A 26,904-nucleotide genomic window follows, 5' to 3' on the forward strand; every position below is an offset into this window, starting at 1 on the left:
AAAAGTTGACAGACACACACACACACACACACACACACACACACAGACACAAACATACTAAGTTTCTGACCAGAGTACATCATGTGCCATTTAAAGATGTGGAGCGTCTAATGACTGTGGGCAGAGCCCTCTGGAGCATAAGATCAGTATGACAGATTGTACCCTGGCAGGGACATAAAGTGATTTATCAAACCGCAGAAAATACACACACACACACACACACACACACACACATACAAGAATGACTCAAAACCTCGAGGATATACAAACTTGTGGAAAGGCACATGAACCAAACTTTCTGCAGGGGGAGGTGATGTTAATTCCTAATGCCTGTTTGTGAGACATCAGAGGTCTTTCTTCTTCTGGAGCTTTTGCTACAGTATTAATTTCGAGTATCTTCTTCATCAAGATGCTTTGAATCATTTTCTTTAATGCTTTTTTTTTATAAACAAACCAATTCATTACTCAAAATGACCCCTCTTTGACTTCTTAAGATTACTAAATTGTACTCAGATTCAACACGATAACTCCGTATTTTGTGTCGTGCAAAAACCAGAAGATTCTAACAGCTACAGCATCTTGATTCAATTAGTCGCCAGCTGAAAAGGAATGCAGGGCCTATGCGGTGCATCAGCATTAGATTGTGGGCACGGTTGATCCACAGCACAAGCAGTGACTCAGAGGAACTGGATGTGATGACTTGCCTCTTTTTACGCCGACATTACCCCCGCTGTTGGAAGCAGGGGACAAAATTCACAGACAGGATGTCGAGGGGGCCTTGTCATTTATGTCATTTTGATACATACAACATCTGGTGTCTTGAAGATGTCAGAGCAGCCATCTCCAGAGAAGCTTCCAAATAGATTCATCTGATGTGAAATATTCAGAAAGCTGCTCGTGCATTTATTTTTATTTTTTTTTAGCGCTGTCACATTCCCCCTTGCAAGTGCATTTCAAACAGCTTCTTTCACTGGGTTTATATGACTTTGTGCATGTGTTTTTTTTGTTTAGTTCCATCCTCTACTTCTAATGTCTCACCTAAAGACAGTCACTGTGCACTCCATGTGCTATTTTTAGGGCTTTAGAGTGTATCGTGAATCCCTACTGTATGTGTAGTTGTGACCATAATGGGGGGGGAAAAAACAGGTCAAGCATTTTTTGCCACTTCGTTTACGCATCATTTATTCATTTCAGATTTTTAAACTGGAGTGTTTCCTTTTTTTTTGGTGCTTTTGCGGTGATTAAAAGGATCAAGGAGGGTGTTTTTTTCCCCATATAAAATTCCTGCATCATGAAAATTTCCCAAGAAACCTACATACCTGACAACTTCCTTGCGTGACGGCTAAACAAAAACATACTCGCAAAATATGCACACAGCACTTAAGCAAAAAAAAAAAATTCAAAATTAAATCTTAATAAATAACAATCCTCTTTCCTTGTGGACTGTACAAGCCTTGCCAGCCAGAGAGGCTCTGCTCTATTATTTCTAAACTAAGATGTCGCTGCCTTTTAACCCTGCGGCACTGCTTTATTTAAAGCTTCTTAGTGGGCCAGTGTAACGTGAACAGGCAGGATTAGCACAGAATTGCCTTCAGTAGAACTAAATACACACAGACATTCACACACACTGGTATTATCCTAATAATAAACATATTAAACAAAACCAGATGTTGAGTAATTGCAAAAACAATGCAACTCCTGCATGGCTCATGCCAGTTTCTGCACAAATAAAATTGTTATTGGGCTTAACTTTAAGCTGGCACAACACTTAAATAGATGCAAGCTACTGTACGATGCTAAAGCTGTATCAACTGTTGCTAAATATCCAAATTCTCACATGTATTTCACTGAAAACAGAGAAGTGCAGATACTAGAGCAGGCAAATAAAACACAGCACAGTGGCTAGAAATTAGTCCTTTCTCACATTATCATTGCATGTTAAATTCAATATTTTTTAAAAGAAAAATTTAAATGATTAAACAATTATCCTAAATAAATAAATAACTTATCCTTCTGACTTATTAATAGACTTGTTTCATACAGCATCTATGACATTAGCTGCTAACCTTAGCTATTGCACATGCTAATAGGGCTGAATATTATCAAAACACAATATGAAATTCATTTTTCATCAAAGGTAAAGCATGTCCTAACATGGCATTCTAAATAAAGCATTGTGGTGCTACAGAGATGTCCCAGCCGACAAATCATACATCACATCATCATTTTTATGTTTTTGAAATGCAAAAATTGTTTCCACTAAAATTGTGACTAATAGCGCAATTGTGATATCTGTGAGACAAAAAAAAAGCTATATTTTGCACATGCTAAGCCCTAATGCTAAGCTACGGGATGGAGGTCTCATAGGAAATGGGTCAATGGCTCAATAATAGGAGAGTAAAACATTTACTATTTAAAAAAAAAGTAAGTAAAAATATAAAAAGAATATAAAATTAGATTTTTTAAATGTACAATTATTGCAATAGGCTAATAAAAAATAAAATATAATATAAGACTCCATTACATGCATATCAAGTACTATTACACATTTGCAAAACTAGATTCACAGTGTAAATTCGAATACAGAATAAATCGAAACGATGTACTGAGCAGTCATGAAAAGGTCAGTGGTGACTCAGGCGACCACTGGGACTCACCTCCACATGCTGACAAGTCTGGATCAGTTTCCCCATAAGCGACTCCAGCTCGTTGTTCCTTTTGATCAAGTTGCTCAGGTTGGAGTCCAGGGCTTGCTGTAGCAATCACAGGAAAAAAAAAAAGACAACATAGAGAGTGAGAAAGGAAAAAGAAATGGCTGAGACACAGATGCAGAGAAACAGACAGTGCAGAGCCGTGAATCAAGGGATGAGAACATATTACACCCCTTTGGTTTCTCTGTTTTCACAAGCTAAAGAATTTGTAAGACAACCTCAGGCGCTACACTGCAAAGCAAAAAAAAAAAAAAAGTTGTGGAAAATAACTACATTCCAGAAAACAAGACAAAATGAGCCAGAATGTTTGATTCTTCAGCACAGATCCTCCAAAGAACAACAAGAACAAGCAGGTTTTCTTCTTCACAAGCATCCCCAGGAGTTGCCCACTTTTCCTCTCTTCTTTTTTTGAAGAGGTGCATTCAGTGTCCACGTACCTCTGAGCGTGGGTGATACCCCTCATCCCTGTAGTGCCTCCTCATCCTGCCCTGTACGAGCCTCCGACAGAGGATCCTACTCTAGGAAAGGATGTGACTGGGGCAGCCACTCCACTGAGCACCAAGCCATGCGCAAACCCGGCCAAGCGGCAAATTAGGCATCAAAAGCTTTCCCTATGAGGGCACGCAGCAGCGCTCCAGGCTAACAAACCGGCAAACAGGTGACGGCACGTCAGCTCTGTCCCTTAATGCTCCTCCCCCTTTTTTTTTTTTTTTTTTTTATTATTCCCTCCTCCTTTTCCCCTTGTTTCTCTATTGCTGCTTTTCATCCGCCGGGGGACAAGCTGTCTCCTTTACTTCCAAGACCGTCATATTATTGCCAAACCGAGTGTGCTTAAGCCGCTCTGATGCCACGTCTCCACTGTCGCATTCAAAGTGGTTTTCCAGCCAAATTTAAGCTCAGATTGGCTGAGATTTCCTGCAAGTCTCGAAAAACGGTGTTGAGGCCGGAAAAAGCAAATGTCAACGATGTACAGGATGCACAGGTATCCACGTTCATTGCAACTTTGGGTAAATCTGCAACTAGTTTGACTTTAATTCAAGTAAAAGAGCTAGCTAAATGCGCTACATTCCAATTGCCTGAACCTTTTAACCGCTGCAGTGTAAACAAAGCCACAGCGAGGATTAAAAATGGAGTTACCCCCAGAGGGAATATTGAATATACAACAACAGTAAACACAGCGATGGTGGGATTTGTGTGTTTTGTGTGTGTGTGAGCTGTGGTGGCACTGGGGGCTTAATGGATGGCCTTAATACGGCGATGACACACAAAAGCTAAAGCAGCATAAAGGTCTTCTCCAGGAAGAATATGACGCTGCCGTGCCACCACCATCATCATCATCATCATCATCATCATCATCATCCGTGGGGATAAAAATAAACTCCACCTATTGAAGGATGATGAGGGGGGAGAAAGGAAGCACGACAATAAGTCGGCAGCTTCGTCTCGCGCGGCAACATTCGCACAATGCAAAGAAGAAACATATTTGTAGTTACGTCAACATAAACTGTGACATGTTTACATACAGCAACATACAACGTCTCAGGGATCTAAAAAAAAATAGTATACAGCATCCGTGTTCCCAGCTAGCATTTATCTCTTGGAGCTGAGCGGCCCGTCTGCCCATCAGGTTGATCACCCGTCATTCATCCTGCTTGTTTATCCTCAGTATCTCCGTCTCCCCGTGTCTGTCTATCCTCCCTCTCTGCTGCCTGGTCGGGACAGATTTTCACCCAAAGAAAAAAAAAAAAAAAACAGAGAAAACACCAAAAGCGTCTGTGCAAAGTCAAAGTTAATCTCTGCTCTGAACCAACTAGGCTAAGCCATGTTTATCTGATGGGTTTTCAGATACATAGTAAGCCAATGGATTCAGCTCAATTTCGTGCTGACCTGCATGGCTGCAAAATCGTTTCACACTAACACCAGTGTCAGAAAATAATTAAGCACATGTACTCAAGTACAGTACAGCACACGTTTACTTGGATACTTCCATTTTATGGTATTTCTTATATTCTATTCCATTTCACATGAAAACATTTTACTCTGATGCATTTTCTCGTCACTCTACTGCATCTATTTACCTTGCGGATAAAGATTTTACAGATTACACATAAAATACAAATGCAGCTGAAGGTCTTCCTGGAGTCCCCATACGACACACAGGGTTTTAAAAGTCACGAAACACAAATTAAGATATGGAGTACAAATTTCAGCGAGAACTTTAGCTGTAAGTCAGTGACCGAATAAAGATCCTTGGCACCCTTTTTTTTTTGGTTTTAATCTAGTTTCATGTGATTCGATGCACCTGTAACTAAGACCAACGTTGTACCGACACGCCCTGGAGTACGTCAATGCAGCAAGGTGAGAAGGTGAGAAGACCATAAACCCTAACATAAACATGAAAAGATATTCCTCACAGGTGAGGCAGCCTGCCCTGCTTTAAATCCAAGTAATGACAAGGTGCTCGGTCACTAATCCACACGGTGATGTTCATCCCAGCAAAGAAAATTCTGTGATTCCACCGTGGGAGATAGGACAAGCAAGTGAAATCACTTGAAATGTAAATATACTTCTAAAAATAAGCTTTATTTTGCTAAATTATGGTCAGCTGACAGAGTCGGAGCCAGTTTTGTGAGTTTTGTTTTTTTTTTTCAAAGGAAAGCTGGTTCCCTCCACAGCGTCTGCTCTTAATCAGAGAGAAGCTGCTCTGCAGCAGCACGCTCAGATCCTCTCACGGCTTTTGCTTATACCACCCGACAAGAATCCACTCTTTGACACCGAGGCAAACTTTGCATTTGTTTCATCACCTAACGTCTCCTCATCAACTTTAAAAAATCAAAGTGGTATTGCTCTATATTCTGTGCTGTATCACTTCATTCTCCTGCTGTTTTCTACACTGTTCAGCTAAAATGTGTAATGTCATTAGTGTATGTACTGTTTATGTGTGGAAGAGTGGCTGTGGGTGTAGGCTATGAGTGTGCTAAATCACCCTGAAGCGGCGCTGATAAGCTAAGAATGTATGCGAGGGGATCACACACACACACACACACACAGATACCCAACCGTAGATGGAGACAGGTAGGCAACTAACTGAAAACTTCAGAGGAGCTTCGTCTTTTCAAGATTTGCGGTGACACTGAGCAGGATTGTGTTCTCAGGAATCCTCGCCGAAGTGCCAGAATTTCACTTCATTCTTTTCCTTGTTGCTCGTGTGTGTGTGTGTGTGTGTGTATGTGTGTGTGTGTGTGTTTGGGAGAGATCAGAGAAAACTTAGTCACAGAGGTGAAGACAGAAACAATGAGACAAGCGCAGAGAGAACAAAGGTGGGCAGTTGAACAGACACACAAATTAAAGGGGAAGTGGGCAGAGATGGGAGCTGGGATTTATTTGTTTACTGCTGCGCCTTTCACCCATGGTTTCACACATGTACACTCTATTTATCTATTATTGCTTAGTCATCATTGTTTCGAGTGCTCTGGATTTGACGGAGGGCACCGGTGTTGTTTGCCCGACTCCCGCTTTTCTAACCAGAGAGCTCATCCGTAAATTGGAAACGATACGTCTGTGAGTCAGCGGGGAAGGATGCAGAGGTGACTCCTGGAGAAAGAAAGCGGCCCGACTCAAAAAGCAACAGAGAAAAGAAGAAAGCACGGCAAAGAGAGAACATTGTATTGGGGGGGTGGGGATTGGGAAAGTGTGTGTGTTCGATGGAGAGACAAGAAAGCCCCGAGCAAAGTAAACAATCAGTGCAGTGGGAGAGAAATGAGACAGTGAGAGCTTCGCAATACACTGGAAATTCTCGGTGGCTTTTGATTGAGGAGAGAACCAGGTCTTTGTTTGAGGCCGACTCCTATTACAGACACGGGGGTAAAAGGGGGGTCGCTCGCAAAACAAATTTCACAATACCCGACTTCCCAGTACGAGTGTACTGAAAAGCCTCATGCAAGATCAAACATTGGAGTTTATTTTACTCTCATTGTTTATATCCTGCAGAGACTATTTCCTTTCCATGTGTCCGATTCAAGTACGATATTCTCTAAATCCACCGTGGGCCACCTGCGCTAAATGCCGCACAAAGTGAATAACTAGCTGGTGGAGACAGTGAACCTAGACATTAGCCTTAGGAGAGCTAAAACATACCCAATATTGGACTTAAAGACACCAGCCGGCCAGAAATACAACCATATTATTAATGCTGATCCATTTCTGCCGGATGACTAAATGTGGAGCAGCTGTGGCTCGAGTTATCCCCCTAATTGGAAGATCAGTCGTTCAGTTCCTGCATCCTCCAGTCCGCTGGGCTTCAGTGTGAAGTTAGTAATCACTAGTGAGCAGGTTTGGCACCTTTATGACTGACTTGGCTGTGCTTTTATCAAGTGATAATATGTTATTGTTGTATTTAAAGCTCGTTTCTGCTGCCCTCAAGTGGTCAAAAACATGAGTGTGCAACTTAAAGGTGCCATTATAAAGAGGCTGTAATTACATAAATATACTTTTGAGCCTTTTAGATTCATTTCTTTCAAAAAAAAAACCTTTTCATCACCTTTTCTCATTTAAAGTCTTCAGTCTGGCCCACCCACGGGTGTCGAGGTGACAAGTTTAGACAACTTACGATTTTAGCTGGTGCCACTCCTCAGTGACTCACTTTAAGGGGAGTTTGTCAAAGTCAAGGCTGAAATTTAAAGGTGAAAGTCGTCAACTTAATAGCGTGGACTATATTAAGGAGTAAATAAGTGAGTGAGTGCATTGACGATGTATAAAAGATGGATGAGACAGCTGGGGGACATGAGAGGTAAATATTGTGCTTATCAGGAAGGCTGTGAATCAAGTGTTAGGCTTTGTGTCTGTTCTTGTTTTATTGTGCTTGCTTGCGCTTGACAACCCCAAAGTATGTTGTTTCATCACTAAAGGGCAGCTGATTTAGCCAAATTGATTACAACATAAACACAACCCACCTATGATTTGAAACTAGAGCTGCACACACACACAGTACCTATCTTTCATCCTCAAGGTTCTTTCTCCTCACACCCAGAGCCAAGGACTTTAAAAGCTATTTCCAGCCGCCTTCTCAGTCAATTTCCTGTGGCGGGGGTAATTTTATCTCTGAAAAAGGATGGGTGTTCCCACAATAACCTCCACGGCTCTTATCAGACGCACCACCACTGCCACTAAAAAAAGGAAACTATTCCAATCATCTGATATTCTTTTTTTTCTTTCCTCCGCCGAGTGGGGATATCTTAAATTCCAGCAGATCAGGGCAAAAAGTGATATGCATGAAATGGTCCGGAAAATATGACCAAAATGGTTTCAACTTGTCAGACTCCAAAATGAAAGAAAAACATATCTGAGCGCATGAGAGGGGGGGGGAGAAAAAAAAAAAAAAAAAGGGGCTGCCTGTCACATCTTAAGTATTTCAAGTTTTATCCATTTGAGTTACCTGACAAACACGGGCTTCCGTGCTTATGCAGCTTTCCTCCTCTTTTAAGAAGTTCCCAAAAGTTTTCTGTCTTTATGAATTAAAAATCAAATGAGTTGTTCGGCATAAATATTGCAAAGCAGTTGCGTTGTTTCCCGTGGTAATTAGCTTAGACCTCAATTTATTTCCTAGCCTGTTTTCCTCGTAATGCTTCAACTCGGTTGTAGCTTGTAAAAATCTACCGTTAATCTAGATGAGGAACTATTACAGTGTCTAAATGTTAAAAGATTCCACGAACTGTTAACATTTCTTGTGTTTTATAAGCACAACTGCAGATGAGATGACTGTTTCTGTCAAGTTCTGTTAGCTTATGCAGTGTGTGGGTTTATTGCATGCTTTTACTGCATGTGTGCCACGACATGCTGCCACGCACGCACTAAAAGAAGAAAAAAAAAAAAAAAAAAGGGCACTGAAATGAATTAAGGATGAATTAAGGTTAAGTGAAATGACAAGACGAGGACTCTCAGAGGTCGCTGCTTTAAAACAGAATTTAGCCTGAGGGTAAAACGAGAAAAAAAAAAAAAGTAAAGGCCTTTATCTTAACTGTTATTGTATATTTTGTCCTGTTTAATGTCGTCATAACACTGAAATTGAACTGTTTCACCGTGCAACACCACTGAAATCACACAATGTAAAGTCTTAGGGTTAATTCCTCCTTTTTGAAATAAAAGAAAACTTGCATGTTGCATGTATATCCTTCCCCCCCTTCACTGCTGGGCCTAGATCCCGTGGAGGTCAGCTCGGGGCCATCGGGGTCTTAACCCACGGCTCGTATCGAACTCACGGCATGTGCCAGCTGCCTGGCGTGAGGGTTCTAAGGGTTTGACAGGTGGTCAGGTGGCCCCTTTAACTCTCAGCGGAGAAGGCGCGGTTGTTTTCCGTGTGGGAGAAAGGAGGTGCGTTTGTATTGCACAACATTAAATACATAATGTCATGCAACCTTTAATGCTGGCATGAATTCCAGGGCACATGTAGTGCATCTGAAGACACATGGTGCTCATATTAAGTTTCTACGTGACATTATGGTTGTACATCTGCTTTGCTTCCGTGGGCAATATCTTGCAACCGCCACTGCTTTGTTTTTTTTGTGTTACGGTGGATAATTAGGGCGCTGACCTGAGAGATGCCACGTGGATGAATGGAGGGAGAAGGAGAGGCGCAATGGTTAGACGACGCACTGACCTGTAGCTTTGCTGCTAATTGTTCCGCTCGGCGTAAATTTGCTGAAACACGCAAGATGAGAAGGCGCGGACACACACACACACACACACACACACACACACACACACACACACACACATCAAGGAGGACACAAGGGCATGGAGCCCATCATGGAGGCAGAATGGCCTGAATAATAAAGGGTGCCAACCAGCAGAGGGCCCATAATAATAGAGGGGACGGTACATTAGTGGCTTTTTGCAGAACCAGTGACACAATGATAATTACTAGAGGAATGTTTTTTTTCCCTTTTCTTGAAGAAGGAAAAGTGATGCAGACCCTAAAAATCAATGATTATTATCATTAACTTTGGTTGTTGGTGATTTTCTATTCTTTCACAGGTGTTGGATGTTACTATTACTTTTACTACAGCATACTATTGGTGCTCTGCTTGGTCATAGGGGGAGGATTTCATTACAGAGCTGCTATTTTCATACTGAAGACTAATGTTTCAGTACTCAGAGTACATTGAAGTCGGTTGTTGCAATTCAGTTTGTTCCATTATATAACTGATGACATGCCTCCTCTCCGAGGACGTATTACAAACTACTTCACACTCGAACATGTGTTTCCAAACGTCTGGTGAAACGAAAAAAGGCTGTTTCTCAGAGAAGTCACACCATGGCATTTCATTTTAAGACGCTTAGCAAGGCTGAATAAACACTTTCCAAGTGAGCATGCAGGTGTTGCTGAAAATGCTCTCTGGGTAAATGGCGCTTTGGAAAGAGTCGGATGTATTTTTCCCCCCCTCGCTCGATGTTATGTGACTAATGTGTGGGATAATTAGCAAAGTTTGTTTTTGTTGGATGAGTTAATCAATGCTGTGTCAGAACCTGAAAAATACTGGATTTTTTTTCCAACCAAAATGTTGAATCTTGACCCTGATAAAACTGCTTCTGCTGGATGTTTGCGGTTACATAACTGGCACCAGGAGATGTTAAAGTGCATTACTCTGTGCTAGCTAACTCATAATGGCTCCCCGGAGTCTGCATTCATCTTAGAATTCTTCTACTTTTAAGGCATTAAAAGGTTTTCCTCCAAAAATATATCGTTGATTAGTTGATCCGGTGTCAATGACATAGTATGTATCTGCTTAGATAGATGGATGCTAGTTACTTCTACATCTCAGCTGGTCAGTAAGAGCGACTAAGCCATTGCAGTTAGAGCCCGAGACCTTAAAGCATCCTACCTCATTAAATTAGACAAACACGTTTATTCTGTTTTTTTTCCTAAAACATTCATTTTTTTCCCCCTTTCATCTACTTTTAAGATTATTTTCATCCTCCGCAAACGTCTGCACGCAACCTACTAATTATTTTACTCCATTTATCAGGAGAAAAAAAATCTGCAGATAATTAATCTTAATTTCTCAGAGAAAAGCATGAAAAGCATCTCACATTTGACAAGCTGAAATAATTACTGCCAATTTAATCATTTTTTTTGCCAAATGACTAATTGAGTAATCATTACAAAAGCAGTTTGGAAACACAGCCAGTTTTATACCGTAATTTGCTTCCTAAGAATGCAGCTCAACCTGAGAAAACAGACGCCAGTTCCCACAAGTACCCAAACCTGATGTAAGTGCAATATTAAATCAGTGGAGTAGCCCTTTAAAAAGTTATTTAAGGGTATATTATTAGATTATTAGGACAGTTACTTCTGCTGCAACACGCACAACCATACTTTCTCATTACCAGCACACTCTAATAGCCATGCTCAATTAAGCACACCTAGCCCAGCAGGCGATTGGCGCTTGTTAACCTGCAACCTCATTGAAGACACCATGCCTCCTCACTAATGACACTCGCCATCTTCACTCTGTGCGCCTGCCTCAGATTACCCTCCTGGCACACTGGCATGGTGTAGTGATTATGCTAATTGCTTAATTATTCAGGAGAGATAATAAGTCAGCAGGAGATGATCAGATCGCGCTTGATAATTGAGTTAGAAACCTGGGGAAGTATAATAAGAAATTTCATACTGCAGAGCAGCATAAAATTAAAGTTTAAACTTCATTATGTGTGGTAACAATGGAGGGAATTTCTAATCTTGATCTATCTGTTGCTAGGTAAAGCTCGGTTTTGCAAAAAAAAAATATGACGTTTACAAGCGCTCTGAGGCAAATCACTCCTACAAAGCCACATTATTCACATAGCAGCAGATGTAAAGGTGCAAAGAAATAGCAGAAAAAATAATAATCTTCTGTGCCTACCCTGAGTTTTTCATAGCGGTCGCTCAGTGCTGCCACCTGGTGGTCTCTGTGCCTCCCAACCAGTTTGCACAGTGAGCAGATGAGCTGATCATCCGTGACACAGTACATGTTCACCTTCTCCTCCTCGTGCTCCAGGCACTGGAGGCCTCTCAGGTGGGAGTCCGGCATGGGCTCGATGAGCCGGTGGCCAGTAAACGGCTTCTTGTTTGGGTGCGTCGCTCGGAGGCACTCCTCGCAGTAAGACACCTCGCATGTCACACAAGTTTTGACTGCATCCTGTGGCGGGTCCTGCTCACAGAACTGGCACTGGACCGGCTCAGGGGGTGTACCTGGGCTCGACATGGCGGCGCTGACTGGGACCAGCGCCAAACGGTTGCTCCCTTCCTCGCCGGGAGAGTTGGGCCCGCTGTGGGGCGCAGGCAGTGGTAGTGGTAGAGGGAGCCCGGCTGAAGATGAGGCCCGCTGAACTCTATCAATGATATTCTGCAAGGTAACGTTTCTCTTAAGTCCTTCTAGTCCACGCTCCGGACTCAAGGAAATGACATATCTACAGGTGGGGCACTGGAAGGCGCCGATGCTCTGAACAGATTCGTTGGTGGCACAGTGGGAGATGAGGATGCGGTGGGCGCAGCCGAAGCACAGGCTGTGGGCGCAGGGGAGCAGTAGTGGGTCTTCAAAGAGCTCCAGACAGATTGGGCAGGTCAGCTCTGACTCCAGAGTGTCCATTCTGCTCAGAGGAGGCCAGGCGGGACCGGGCGCAGTGTCAGCGAAATCCAGAAGAGCCGCTCAGCCGTCTGCAGGCCAGAGACAGAGAGATAGAGGGGGTGGAAGCAGTAGGAGAGTGGAAAAAGAAAAAAGAAAGCACAGGGATTTGTGATTAAATAGTGTGAAACTGCTTACTTCTTACTGCTTTCTTGGGAGGCCTTATATCTCAATGCAGCAGACCACTAAGTGGACTTAAACAATGGTTTAGTGCTGAATGCTGGACTTTTCTAGGTCTGTGTGAAAACTTAAAATGTCTCCAAAGACCAGACGAACAGAATACTTTAAAAAGTTCAGTGTGTTTTAGCATCAGACACTGAGATCTTAAAAACCCACATCAATGATGGAATAATTACATATAGATGTGAAAGACGAAAAAACAGATAGAAACAACCACCAAGGACTCGCACAATGCATTAGTACCACACTGGATATCTGCACCGGTGGCAACAAATCTATTAAAGAATAGATAATACACACACACACACACCATCATACTGTTTGTCTGTTCCTTCTGCAGAAGAAAGAGGTTTTTAAGTTTCAACATTAAACACGCTGGTACAAAAATAAGAGATAGTGCAGAAAAGGAAAAACGATTACAGACAGAAAATGCTGGAAAGACGAAAAATATCGACACCCCAAAGAAAATGGAATGCGAGTCGCACCGAATCTTTACTTGTAGACTGACGGCCATGTTGCAGACACACTCTTGACCTCTAAGCTTTCTCACTGTCCGGTTTTTGCCCTTGTTCCAAAAAAAACACAATATTCCTACTGAGCTGTTTGTATAGCTAATGAAAATGAATATTCCACTAATAATCCTGCGTACATGCAGCCATGCATACTCCAGTTCTCAACTGGTTAACAGAGGTCTGCGCTAATGTGCAAAAGTGTCGTTTATCATGGCAAAATAGTCTTTGCATCAGGTGTGCTGGAGGGAGGGAACCAGCACTGGTTTTCATGACCTGTATCAAACTGAGACTATTATCATATTCAGAACAATAGTGGAATACTAGTGTGCATAAACTTTTTATAGCACTAACTGTATTGCCACCAGTGAGTGATAAGATATGAGTAGTGGAATAAATGCTGACCAAAGGCTGCTGGGAAGGCACTATTTGGTTTAATAGTACATCCCATATGTCGTGCAGTAGTGACAATTAAAGGTCAATCTGAACCTTCCTGCCTTCACTGAAACTCTAGAAACTGTCATTAAATGAAAATAAAGCCAAGGTCCCTGGAGAACTTTTTTCTAGCTACGAGTAAAATCTTGTTCAAATCATTTTAATACACTTTATATGTAGTTTTTAATACTCAGCACTGGTGTGGTTTGGATATCTGGTGCTGCATGCACAGCTGTAGTCAATTGGTAACTAGTAATGTCCATGTTCCCCTTCAGAGGAGCTGGATCTGCATGTCCGGTGGCTGCTGCTTATTTAGTTTGTGTGTATCTGTAATTTAAGCCAGACAACAGCTTGACTGACCAGCCTGCACTCAAAAACCACAAAAGGAAGTGGAAAGCTTATCAATCTCAGAGCTTTGGAGGAGTTTTCTACACTTAAATCACACCAGCTTTGATTAAAAGGCACCAAAAACAACCAATCCACCAAAAACAACACAGTAGTCAGTATTTCCTTTTTAATTAAAATTGTCTGGAAATATTATAGTATCACTGAGAGTGATAAGCACATCAGTGAGTCAGTAAATATCTGTTCCTGGGATCTTGATAACTTAATTTCCAATTTTATCAGTCGATCCAAAAGTTAATTTTGAGAATCGGACTCAAGAGTTCAAGCCCACTGCAGCATACAAGCTCTGATTTCTTTCTTCCTCCTTCATTGATGAACGCACTGCAGCCAGAGGGCAGTTCACGAAACAAGTCAGTCAGATTGTGGCAGCAAACGGGGGCGTCACAACTACTGGATGAAGCCAACACAAACCTTTAGACTGGATTATTGTAGGCTGAGGAAAAATGGATCACAGGAAGCAAAGAAAGTGAAATAGATAAGATGCAATCTATAGAAGATAATACAGCTCACTTAGAATAAAATGTTATTTTAGTGTACATGTATAAAAGGAAAAGCATAGTGAAACATCATGCTAAATAATCTAAATGTTATCATGCATGCAATGCAAAACAAAGCTACCTCTAATAGTAAGACCTCTAAAGATCATAATAATGACAAAAACAAGACGTGATACCTCCCGAGTCATATTGTGTGCATTTCTGATGCAGCAAAGGCAACAACTCTAAACTCTACTGTGTGGTATTTTCAGCAGATGTCACTGTTTTACTGAGCTAAAGGCCTTTGTGCATCTGAGTGGTACTGCCACGCTCAGAATATCCCTCCTTTTTGTTCTCTAGCCATCTTTATGCATGGCTTCCTTTCAGAGGATGAAAGAAAAGAGAGAGAGAGAGAGAGAGAGAGAGAGAGAGAGAGAGAGAGAGAGAGAGAGAGAGAGAGAGAGAGAAAAGTGCAGCAGATGAACTAAGGCCAGATAACATTCATTTGCAGTGCAGATGAGCTGCAGGGTCGGAAAATGGATGAAAGGGAAGATATATTTTTTTGGACATTTGTAGATTTCTCACAGTAAAATAAATGGATGTGAGTCGAGCAACTTTGGTCTCTTATTTCAAAATAAGAGCGGAGAACGCAGCAAATATGGAAGGATTTACTGGAGAGGGCAGAAACTGAGTGGGGGGGGGGCAGTGATTCAGCAATCACACGCTTCAGATGAAATGAAATGGGTGTGTGTTTGGAGGGGCTGTAAACACAGCAGATCCTTAGAGACACACACACACATTCACATTCACACTTGTGTGTGTCCCTGCTTGTCCACACACATCAGTACACACCTGTGTTCCCATAAAAACACAGCAGTTCCTCTATGGCACCAAAGAACCTCCCTCAGGCGTTTATATTTCCAGACATATTCTGTCAGTCAAGACTGAAGCTTGCTGACAGTCCGGTAAAACTTGAGGATGGTTTCAGGGAAGAGGAGGATTCAGAACAACATGATCATCTTCCTTTTGGTCAGTTGCCTGTCGTAGCAGCTGCGCATCTAAATTATTAGTTTTGGCAGCGATAAAGTTCCCATCTGAATTCAGGGCGCAAAAGTAATGCTTTGAATGCAACACTATTTATGCATCACACAATAATACTAACAAACTCACTGATGAAGGCACTGGAAGGTGAAACTATCCATTCTGCCAGTGGAGGCTATCTACTGGACCAATTTCAAAACTTTTTGTCACTTTGAACCCAAAAATATGTAAAAAATAGGGTTTAAAAATACCACAGCTATCCTTAAAATAGTTTCAATCAGCATCATTCACATCATGTTTTCTTGCAGCTACAGTCTTCTTCTTCTTCCCTGCCTTTGTTGGTGTGATACAACATATCTTGGCGCGTTACCAGCACATGTAGATCAGAGGAACAGTGTGACACCATCGACGGGGCTGTGGAATGTGCCATTGTGTGCATTCATGAGATAAACACACACAAAAAAAAAAAAGAAACCCACTCATTGGAAAAACTGTACTACAGCGCCTCCAGGGATCTAAAACTCCACAGGAAACTTTCAAGCACTGCATGATTAATCATCAGGAACAAATCTTTCAGGTGTCTTAGTAATTTTGTAGCCAGGCTTTCAGGTATGGAGACTCAAGAACCAACCACACACACACACACACACACGTAAAGGTGGGACTGAAAAGATCACTAATGGAATTTAAATGTCCTTAAAGCTGCACCAGCCAATATCTTTATACAAACAAGGGGTCAAATGGCTATGTATAATATAAAAGGGGTTGCTAATAGTGACCAAAGAGAATTATCACCCAGCTTTGCAGTTCCCCTCCGGTCTAAGGAGCGTGTTTTAACAGCTAAAATGCTTGATAATGTATTCAGGACAAATACATAGGGAGGAGAATGAATATTGGGCTTTGTTCAGTGGCCAGAAACATGACTCTAAATGAATACTAATGCTACTTTGTGTCTGCTGGATGTTTCCAATAGGTAGTGTCAGTGCTGTCTGTTTTAACTGCCCCTAAGCAGCCAAAACACAATTGATGCAGCTTTAAGTTTGATGCAGCATAACACTAAACATTGGAAACTTATGGCAAAGTTAGAGAAATAATCAATAATGAAGGTCAACCTTCAACAACTGGTTTAATACAGCCACACATTAAGCACTGTACAGAGGGAATGAATTAATCTATTAATGCAGCAAGATTGAGCCAGAAAAGTCCAGGAACATTTTCTGTAATCCGCCCCTGCGCATAGCTGTCAACCAAGTAACATAAACAGGAGAGAGCATTTTACAGAGGCAGAAAAGGTACAGAAAAAAGTTATGTGACAAAGCTGAGAAAGTTCGACGTTGATGGAGCTCTGACGGGTTGCTGCTTGACAGGAGGGAAACCTGGAGGCGCTAAAGGATAAAGAGAATAAATCCACTTCATTCTGACAAAGACAAACACCCACAGAAACTTGAATTTGTGCCCACGTGTAGACATACGCAGCCACATTAAATCCAAATTGGCAGCTGAGGCAGGGTGAAATGCCTCTCAGCACACCATAGGTGACACTGTTGAACCGCGCACTGAGGTGACAGAGCACGAAACAGAAGAAGCGGGAGGAAAGAGGAGCATCAGAGATGGGGGAATCTACAGTAGGGGGAAAGAGTGGAGGAGGAAATGGAAGTGAGAGGGAGAAAAGGGCATTGAGAGTGCAGGAGGAAACTTGTGAAATCCCTGGGATCTTGTTTATTTTCCCCACCATGTCTTTGAGCTTTGTGCTGCCACTGTGTGTGAAAGGCACCACTGAAACGTCAGTACCAATAGTCTTCAGTGGGGGGCAACACAAAGCTGAAAGAGGAGTGAAATAATCCTCTGCTGTCTTATGCCTGCTTCTTTTCCCTGCAGCTTTTTACCAAAGAGAAACAGATGCGTGCCGTATACATATGTATTTATATACTGTAGTAATTGTGTAAAAGCTGCAAACAAACTGTGTTTCTTTTTTTCCTCCTTCCCTTCAAATGGTAAACACTTCATTCCTAAAAAAAAAAATATACACCAAGTAACCTCAAAGACATTTCAGTTGGCTTTATGAAACTTGGTTGTGTTTGTACTAAGAACGTCGGGACATGGCTGTGACCCCGTAAAGATAACAAAATACAGTTAGACAGATGGTTGCATGCGTTGGAGGATCTGTGGCTGAGATGCTCATGTCCTTCCTGCATCATCTCCTTCATCTCCCTCCATATTCCTGACAGTTTTCATTGCTCTGCCTCTCTCTGTTACAGGACTGTGGACCCGAATCTAGAATGCTATGTTTTGTATTTTGAGGGACACAAAAGTCATTGCCCTTAGGCTACTGTGTTCTTTTTTTATTCATTATTATTGTTTTGGATCACAACCTGTGGTCTCCGATCCATAAATGTCACTGCATAACCTACAGTGTTCAGTCAGTATGAAATGAAAGCTCGCCTTTAAAGGATAACTTTGGGTTCAAAATGACTAGTAGGTACAATGATTGCCTCGACTGATTGTCGAGAATGGGTGGTAAACAAGCTGCAATGGCTGTAATGTAATCCCTTTGGGCCAGTTGCACCAGGTCAAAGTTCGTCCCTAAAAGTGCTTGTTTTTGCCACTGACAGGCTCATATTGTTATTCGAAGTGTCTGACAACATTATGGAAAGGATCCCTACAGAGAAAGACATGTAAGATCTTTTTTGTTTAACCAGAAATAGCCGTTCAAAGGTGGTGGTTCAAAGCTACCAGACTCCATTGGCAAAAACAGTGATTTTACATGGGAGTTGCTAGTCTACCCCTTTAGACTTTAGGTCAGGGGTGTCCAAACTTTTCACTGAGGGCCACATACAGAAAAACTAGAAGTGAGCTAAATTGCTCACTTTAATCCACTGGAGGTGGACCCCCACAGCATTAGCACCAGCACCAGCACCAGCACCAGCATCAGCATCAGCATCAGCACCAGCACCAGCACCAGCACCAGCTTCAGCACCAGCATCAGCATCAGCATCAGCATCAGCAACAGCATCAGCACCAGAGAGGGAAGCTTGAAATAGTCTGTGCTAGAGAACTGGTGCTCCAATCAACAGCCTTACCTCCACTTTATTGTCCCTCGGCGGACACCGTAGATTCCCTTGCGCTCCCCTGTCCCAGCTGGAGCTCCATCCGTCCTACCTCCACACAGCTCGTCCCATTTAAATCCCATCATGCCAACTGCACCTGGCACAGCTTCAGAAACATCCTCACCCGTCGTGGTGCTCTTTAGACCTCCGTAATGCAAAAGTGACACTGCGTCTGAAACTTTCTACACTAACTTGCTCTCTTATGTTTCCTTAATTCCGCCATTTTGGGTCACCTGTAGCACATTTCTTCTTCTATTACTCATTTTATAGAGAAGCTGCCTCGTTCAAGACAGTTACTCCACCTAGTGGTGAGACTAAGAAGTACAATACAGTCCAGTGCAGGTTCCATGTGTGGGCCGCATTACAATACATTTTTAGAATTTCCTGCGTAGTTTGGACACCCCTGCTTTAGTTAAATCCAATCTCACTCATTAAAACACTAAACATTCATTCAACATTCAACACTGTTTTACACACACAAGGACACAAAGAGACTAACCAATCCAGGCAGTGACACCCATGTTCTTCGAGGTAAAATTACTGTTTTAGTCAGTGGAGTCTGGGGAGTTTGAATAGCACGATACAGTGGCTGTTTCTTTAGGTCCTTTCCCGTAGAAATCCCCTCTGTCACACTTCCAATAACAATCTGAGCCAGTCAGTGCAGAAACACTTTGATTGCCCCAAAGGATTCTCAGCTACCAGCGGAAGCAATCTACAGGACCAGTCCCAAAACCTTTTGTACTTAACAGCCATCTCAAACCCAAAACATGTAAAAATTGTGCCCAGGTTTTAAAAATTCTGGAGTTATCCTTCAACATTTTGCAGGATGCCCACTGGCTCCTTGGGAAACAAATCAGCATGTCTATGAGAACAACTAATGAAGGACTCTAAACCCCTTTCAACTTTTGATCTGCCTTCCTGTTTATATTTGGGCAGACTCCCCATTAGTCACTGCTCTACTTCTAAATCTTTTATCAACTTTGTGTCCAAGGAGGTTGCGGCTTTCCCCTCCACTCATAGTTTAAGCTGTTAAAATTTTCATGGGGAACTCTTTCTATCCATTTTCTAAAAACTGATTCGACAAGAGCATGATGCAGACAAAAACGGGCGAGAGAGAGTCTGTGTTTTTGAAATGGGGGTAAAAATGCGAGTGGTCCCTGCAGTACTCCATAATACATGGAGCCGCTCATCACGCTGATGTACTGTTAATAATTGTTAATAAATGTGAGTCTACCCACAGTTTCCTCTGACTCTCAGATATCAGATGTCCTCTTTAATCTCGGCTTCAGCTGGAATTTCATTTCACCGCTGTTTTAGCTTTTCAGCAAAAATAAATATTTCAGCCACGCCATTCGTTTCACAAATTGAGCTGAAAAAGTTATACTCCTCCATGGCGGTGGGGAGCGACTCTGTTGCCAGATCACTTCCAGTAAATTATATGACACAAAATCGTTCAAAAAAAATAATCAAAGTAAGCAGCGAAAAGATATTCAACCGCCCCCACAAAGCACACTTGGGCGGGTGGAGGGGTCCATTTGGTGAGTTGACGTGAGCGGCTGTGGCAGTCCACGGAGCAGAACCAAGAAGTAGGTCATCCCCATTGACCTGGCTCACACAATCAGCATACACTCTGTGTGTGTGTGTGTGTGTGTGTGTGTGTAAGATTCTGCTGTTCCAATTCTCTCTTAACTCACAGGAGGCGGAAAATAGCAATGAAATTTTAGAACCAAGCGAAAGAGGGCAAAGCATCTGAAGCTGAGCGTAAACATGATGATATCTGCCTGTCAACCTTTATAAAGCTACATTTTCAGCAGCGTGTCCCCAGTGGACCTAAAACTGAAGGTCCACGTGCCTTTCAAATTAAAATTTGGACATTAAAATTCACGCTCTTTACAGCTGATTGGAAATACGTTTCTTATATATATTAAACTGACCCATAAACATCACCTACTTTCACGGAAGAGACACACGGAGAAAGAACTACCGCTCAATTATTCACATTTTTGTGAAAAAGGAAATAAATTATTGAAACTTCCTGTGAATCATTAAACACAACTCCTACGTTTTTGTGTTTTTTTTTTCCTTTTTAACAACATCAAAACCTTTCGACACCTTGTGTACCTCCAATCTGTCGAAGAATTTTAGAGGTCCCTCAACTGTTTACGGGATTTGCGCTTCAGAAAAAAAAAGAAAGAAAAAAAGAAGATAATCTGCTTTCATAGCAGCAGATAACGCACAATGGGAGATTAACCCTTGACCTCGCGGAGCCGTCGACAACAAGTTGTCTTTTCAGGGTCGTGCTTTCTGTGCCAAGGTCGCAGCAAATTTCCCGTGCAAATTCATTTTGTAAATCAATTTGCAGATGACAGAAATATAGGCTTTTATCATCTTCCACACGCTGTACAGATGCAGCCATGTGGAAAGATACTTGATATGCTCCCCCTGCCCATGTGGGGGAAATCAAAATATTTTTCTCCAGCATTTCCTTGCTAAATATTTGCCTTGGCTGCCACTTGTAGGAAGTATGTGATAAATCTTGCAATGCAGGCGCTTGGAGAAATGTACTGTGGTGCACGTCACATTGGCTTGCAGGTGTAGGTGATGAAAGTCCAATTAGGACAGAGGGAAAAGTATACTTGATGAACGTGCCCAGAGCTAGAGATAAGGCAGTCCAAACTCTACTTTAAGATGAGTGATTAAAAAAGAAAGCTCTGGCTGTCAAATTCAAAGGAGAATTGGACTTCAAAATCTCTCTCATCTCTTCACATCCCTCCTTCTCATCATGTCTCCTCTTCCTCCTTCTTGGCTCCCTTTCCTCTGGCCTGTACAGTGCGTGGCTGCATTCTCTGGATTGTTAACAACATAACAACGCTAACTGTTGCCACATACACACACACACACAGACACACACACTCAGACAGACAGCGCCTTTGTCTGATTCCAGACACCCTGCCATGTTGATCCCTAATCCGCTTCCTGCCACACTAGCTGTAACCAATCACGGCCTTTCATGTTCCGAAGCGGTCAGTCACACCTAACAGGATTGGCTGGTCGTAGTCCGGGATGCCGAGGCTATTAGTGATTATGATAAAGGGTGACATTTGTGATTGTGGGTTTTGTGACTGACTTTGTGTGTGTGTGTGTGTGTGTGTGTGTGTGTGTGTGTGTGTGTGTGGCAGGGTCTGTCGCCTTGTGTGACCCAGATTGGGTATAGTGCCGCATGTGAAATTAGATGTGATGTTTGGGGGCCGGAGATTATAAGGGACAAAAACAAGTCTGGTGTTGTCAAGGACATATTTCATCAGGGTGAATGATCTTCGCACCCATGACACACACACACACACACACACACACACACACACACACAGTGACTACAATATTAGGTGAAAAAATGTCTTGGTGTTTGTTGTAGCTTGAAAAAAGCTCCACAGTGGCAGAAATCACTGCACTGCAGCAGTTTAAAGTGCCAGTTTTTGTATCAGATAGCAAAAACTGAACTTCGAGAAACTTCAAGGTAACTTCTGTCTCACCTTTAATTTACTCACATATTCATATTGTAGTTTGTATCTATTTTCCTGTGCCACCGGTGTAAGATTAGAGTGTTACCTGGGGATTGCCATTTCCATTTGGGATGATGGAGTATTAACTGATGAGCACGTGTGTGATATATACTTTTTAAATTTAGTTAATGCCTTCTTCCATTATCACAATTACTCTATAATGCATTAATGTTGCCTCAAAATATGTGCTTAGGGTCCCCTAGGGAGAATGAAAGTGATTACATAGTAGTTATTCCCTGAAGTGCTAAATTATCTTTGCAACTCTGATTGGATAATGAAATGTTTTCAACATGAAAGCGGCCCCAGAGAGCTGGCAAAGACGAGGCATGCTTTCTGCATGTGTGAACAGAGCGCTAAATCTAAAGCATGCAGCATCTGCAGTATCCGCAGCTGAGTCATGGGACGGAGACAGATGCTCTCGTTCGAAGTGAGCCACTCAGGTGTGTGCGCTGCAAAAATATCCTTCTTATCAAGTCTTTTTTTGTGTGGTATTTTGTGGTATTTGAATCAAGTTTCATTTTTCTTTATTCCAGAGCAGCAATCTGCCTTTTTTATTTGTTTCAAAATACTACAAAATGTTTTTTTTTATAATAAAAAGGTTTAAGTAGATCTGTTGTTTGACCTGGGAGTTAGTTTGGAGTTGTATTTCCTCACCCCTTGCCTGTTTCATTGCACATGTGACCTCGGTTTAACCTCAGCATGCCTACAGTGACCCTGTTTCATGGACCACCTTGTATGTCATAACACCTAACATATGTGCAGGTTTGAAATATGCTTACAATTACACGTGCTTTTGAACCGTTGCATTTTTTTAGCATGGACGACGACTTTGTAGAGCAAAGTGAGACCTGGTCTGATCCGAAGGGAGGGAACGTCCGAAAACATGATGATATTGAACTTTTGAGAGGCCTCTCGAGCAGCGGATATTCCAAAATGATTTGATCTGACTTTTTAACATCTGCCGGTCTGCAGAAGATTAACCAAAGCCCTTGATGCATATCAAACGACTGCGACTTATCTTCAAACTCGCAATCTGTAGAGGAAAAATAACTAAAATCAAGCCATGTTTGACACCTATTAGAGGTTGTTTATCAGACAGAAAGCTCAAATAATCCGTGATTATTTGGGGTCTGAAGGAGAAACTGTAGAAAGACAGTTTTATTTAACCTGATCTCACAGAAACACATGAAATGACCACGACCTCTTAATACAGAATTGACCGCTGATGACGAAGGTCCTTTTGCTGACACTCTCCATGCTAACAAGAATAAAGACATATGAACATGAATCACAGTTTGCTCAGGTTTAGGCACCAAAACTAGTTGCTTAGGATAAGAAAAACGTGGTTTGGCTCTAAACAAGTAGGCTAATGTTCGTTATGGATACGTATGGAACTTTTACTTAAAATAAGTCTATGTTGACATGACCAGCAGCCTCCTGGATGAAAGTCCTGTGTTTGAGCCGTCCAACTACAGCACCTTCCTCCCTCTGTGGTCTTTCTTTAATCTCTATTTATGCCACGTCATGTGATCTACCACCCCCCCATCACATGACGTTGTTGAAGCTGGGAATTTGCATGTCAACCACGACAAAGAATCCGAACCTTCTGTTAGCATTGTTTCCATGTGCTGACATGTAATAACCTTCACATGATTCGGTGGTTATGAGGTCATTTTTGTCTATCAGAGCAATGTATGGGATCTATCAAAAGGTTATGAGATTGCCAAATATGATGCACAATCTGACTTTCTGCGACATTCTGCACTTAAAAAGCTGGAGCCCTGGAGCCTCCCAGCATGCACTCAGTAAAACAAAATCTGGTGTTTTCCTGCTTTCATCTCACAAATGACTCAGAAAGAAAAGTGGAGCAAGCGTGCATGGCAAATTGGACAATGGTGAAATATTTATAGGTCAAATGTTAAGTTTTGGGTAATACCACACTGGAAATTTGTAAAGCAGCCTACTGTAAAGGCTCCTGACAACTGTAAAAAAAAAAAAAAGAAAAGAAAAAGTTTGAGGAACCACTTATCCTCTCCACAGGACCGCACAAGCTGCCAAGTCTCACTGAACCGATTGTGCTCATTGTCACAAGTTTCCATAGCAACATTGCACTCTCATCTTTTTCACTTGGTGATTAAAGAACGCACTGGGGTGAATAAAATGAACTGAACTGGAGTGGAAATAGGGGGAGGATGAGAGAAAAAAAAAAAGTATTCCAGTCTGTCTTTGTCCTTTTTGAAGGATGTTTAGATAGCAATTAGCAGTTTGCCCCTCAAGCGTCTGAAGAGGGAGAGACTTCTGACGCTTTGAAGATCAAATTAACCAATTAGGGAGAGATAAGAGTCTCATGAGTTATACCTCCCTGTTTTATCATGTAAGCTACACGCTGGAGAGATAACAGGATGTTTTTGGGGCAACGTTGGTGGCCAACGCTAGCAGGAAAACATGCAAAAAAAAAAGTTTTCAGACAGAAACACCCAACAACTTTGAGTTTTTAATAAGAGCAGTAGTGCAACCCTCCCTTTCCCTTCTACCAAGGTGACAGATGGGACGAGAAATGACGATAATGCCTTTGCTATATTTGTCTGCATGGTTCCCACAGTCAATCATCAGGTTGAAAAAAAAAAAGAAGAAGAAGAATCTCAGTGCTAAGATGCTTTTCTCAAGCCCGCCCAGGCTGACAATGCCGCTAAACGTGTCAGGGGAAACAGGAAAAGAAACAATCCTATTGTTGCTATATTGGTCGGCATCGAGACAACTACAAACCAAACTTCAGACAGAGCCTTTTTGTACTTCCTACGCACTATTTCTCAAAGCAAATGTAGGATGTGGCAAACGGCACACTTGCATGGATTGGTGGAACATGAATCAAACTTTTAATGGATAAATTAAACTTTCAACGCAAAAGCACTGTGTGATTTCCACATTCACTGCAAGTCAAAACAAAAAAGGATGTGGACTCTTAGGACTAGAATCTCAGGAAGCTGTCACACATGCTTCTATTTAATGTATTTGCTCTGGTCAAAGCTACCCTCACCGTTCCTTAAATGTGTACTATAAACTGCAGTTACGGTTGGTTATAGTAGCCTCTCTTCCTTGAGTTTCCAATTGTCTCACAGATCAAGCACTGAACCTGGATTTCCTTGATCCCTGTTGCCCATGGCAGGTGAGGAGGATCAGTATTAGCTTTGAGCCTGTGGCAGCCAGCTGCCACACACACACACACACACACACACACACACACACACACACACGCTTCAGCACGCATGCACACACACACGCACAGATATGTACTAAATATGCCTCAGCACACAAGAGATGCTGTGAAATTGAATAACCTGACCTCTGGGAGGCTCATGAACATGCCGACAGAGTTGTACATATGGTGGCGCTGATGCGGAGTGTACAGCATGCACTCATGTGGATGTACAATCATGAGAGTGTGTCACATTCTCACACACACACACACACACACACAGAAAGTTTATAGAAAAAAAAAAGTGCCATCCAGCTAAATGTGTCCTCTCCCCTCTAGCTCTTAAATTAATACTGTCAAACATCCTCCCTTTTAAGTGCAAAAAAGACCAAACATTTGGGACCTTTAAAGCATCACTCACACACACACACACACACAGCACTCAACTACACACACATTTTAAGCATCCCTCAAGGCACTGTCTCCTGTCTTTATGCGTCTTGGGCTTCAAGCAGCCACCAAAACAAGCAGTGGCTCTTTGAAATTGGGTCACACAAAACAGACTCTCACACGCAACATAACCCCACCCACACACACACACACACACACACACACACACACACACACACACAGTTTTTATGATTTTTTGGTCAATGCTCAAAAGTGTCACAGTCAATACCTGTGAACCTCCTGATCCAGATTTCACAAATCACAAATCACATCCAGCTCTGCCCTTTACATAATTCTGCATTTATCAAAGTTGACTGCACATTTTTGGGGCTAAACATGGAGAAACGAACCCAAAATCAAAGTTTTTGTCAAGCTGAAGTCAAAGCAATCGGGAAGAAGCGACTCATTCCTGTGTGATAACCCTACATCACAAGGTAAAAACAGAATCCCTGTTGTAAATGTAAATTCAGCAACTGTTTTTGCTGAAGTTTCTCCTCCACCATGATACAGATGGCTCCTAAGCACTCATTGGCTGAGTCCCGAAGCCACTGCTCTATCATTATCATTCCAGTAATGCTGGCACTCAAAGCTTCCACTCCTCATTTCCACTGAGAATACAGTCTACGCTGAGATGGAGGGTGAAAGCATTCAGGAATCCCCCGGGGGACTCACAGACTTAAGTAAACTAAAAAGAAAAGAGTCTCCCACTGAGACCGTTATACAGTATGCACAAGAAAACAGAACAATCTCTTCACTCCTCCTCTTCATCCCCTCTTACCTTCCACATGATTAAAATCCCATCATCCACAAACAAAAGTGAAAAAGAGAGGAAGAGTGAGAGAGAGAGAGTTGGGGGGGGGAGAGAATGGAGGCTATCTTTGGCTCTCTCTCTCCTCTGTGGGTTGCAGCAACAGCAGCAGCAGCACTGGCAGCGGCGAGCAGCGGACTTGGGAGCCAGTGAGGATGTGGATACGTCTCCGCGGCTGTGTCATCACCTCTCATGACATGTTTCCTCCCCTGCCTGTGTAAGCCTTTCCATCCTGACCCGGCAGAGAGAGAGAGAGAGAGAGAGAGAGAGAGAGAGAGAGAGAGCAGGGACAAACTAGTGCACCGCCCCCTCTCTTTCTCCCCTCCCCTCCTCCACCTCTCTGTCCATCCCTCCCTCTCTC

At 42.3% G+C, this 26,904-nt stretch overlaps 1 protein-coding gene across 1 annotated transcript in view; it reads right to left on the bottom strand.

Moving 5' to 3' along the window:
* LOC139223517 (E3 ubiquitin-protein ligase Midline-1-like) overlaps window positions 1-26,701 on the bottom strand; it is a 38,340-nt gene extending 11,639 nt beyond the window's left edge. Inside the window, exons 1-3 of the mRNA XM_070855448.1 lie at window positions 26,514-26,701; window positions 11,615-12,408; window positions 2,658-2,753 (exon numbers count right to left, since the gene is read on the bottom strand). Coding sequence (XP_070711549.1) covers window positions 2,658-2,753; window positions 11,615-12,340 — 822 coding nt within the window. The 5' untranslated portion in view covers window positions 12,341-12,408; window positions 26,514-26,701. The remainder of the gene's footprint in view (window positions 1-2,657; window positions 2,754-11,614; window positions 12,409-26,513) is intronic.
* Between the last annotated feature and the right edge of the window lie 203 nt (window positions 26,702-26,904).

The sequence above is a fragment of the Pempheris klunzingeri genome, chromosome 24 (assembly GCF_042242105.1).
Source record: "Pempheris klunzingeri isolate RE-2024b chromosome 24, fPemKlu1.hap1, whole genome shotgun sequence".
Classification (NCBI taxonomy): domain Eukaryota; kingdom Metazoa; phylum Chordata; class Actinopteri; order Acropomatiformes; family Pempheridae; genus Pempheris; species Pempheris klunzingeri.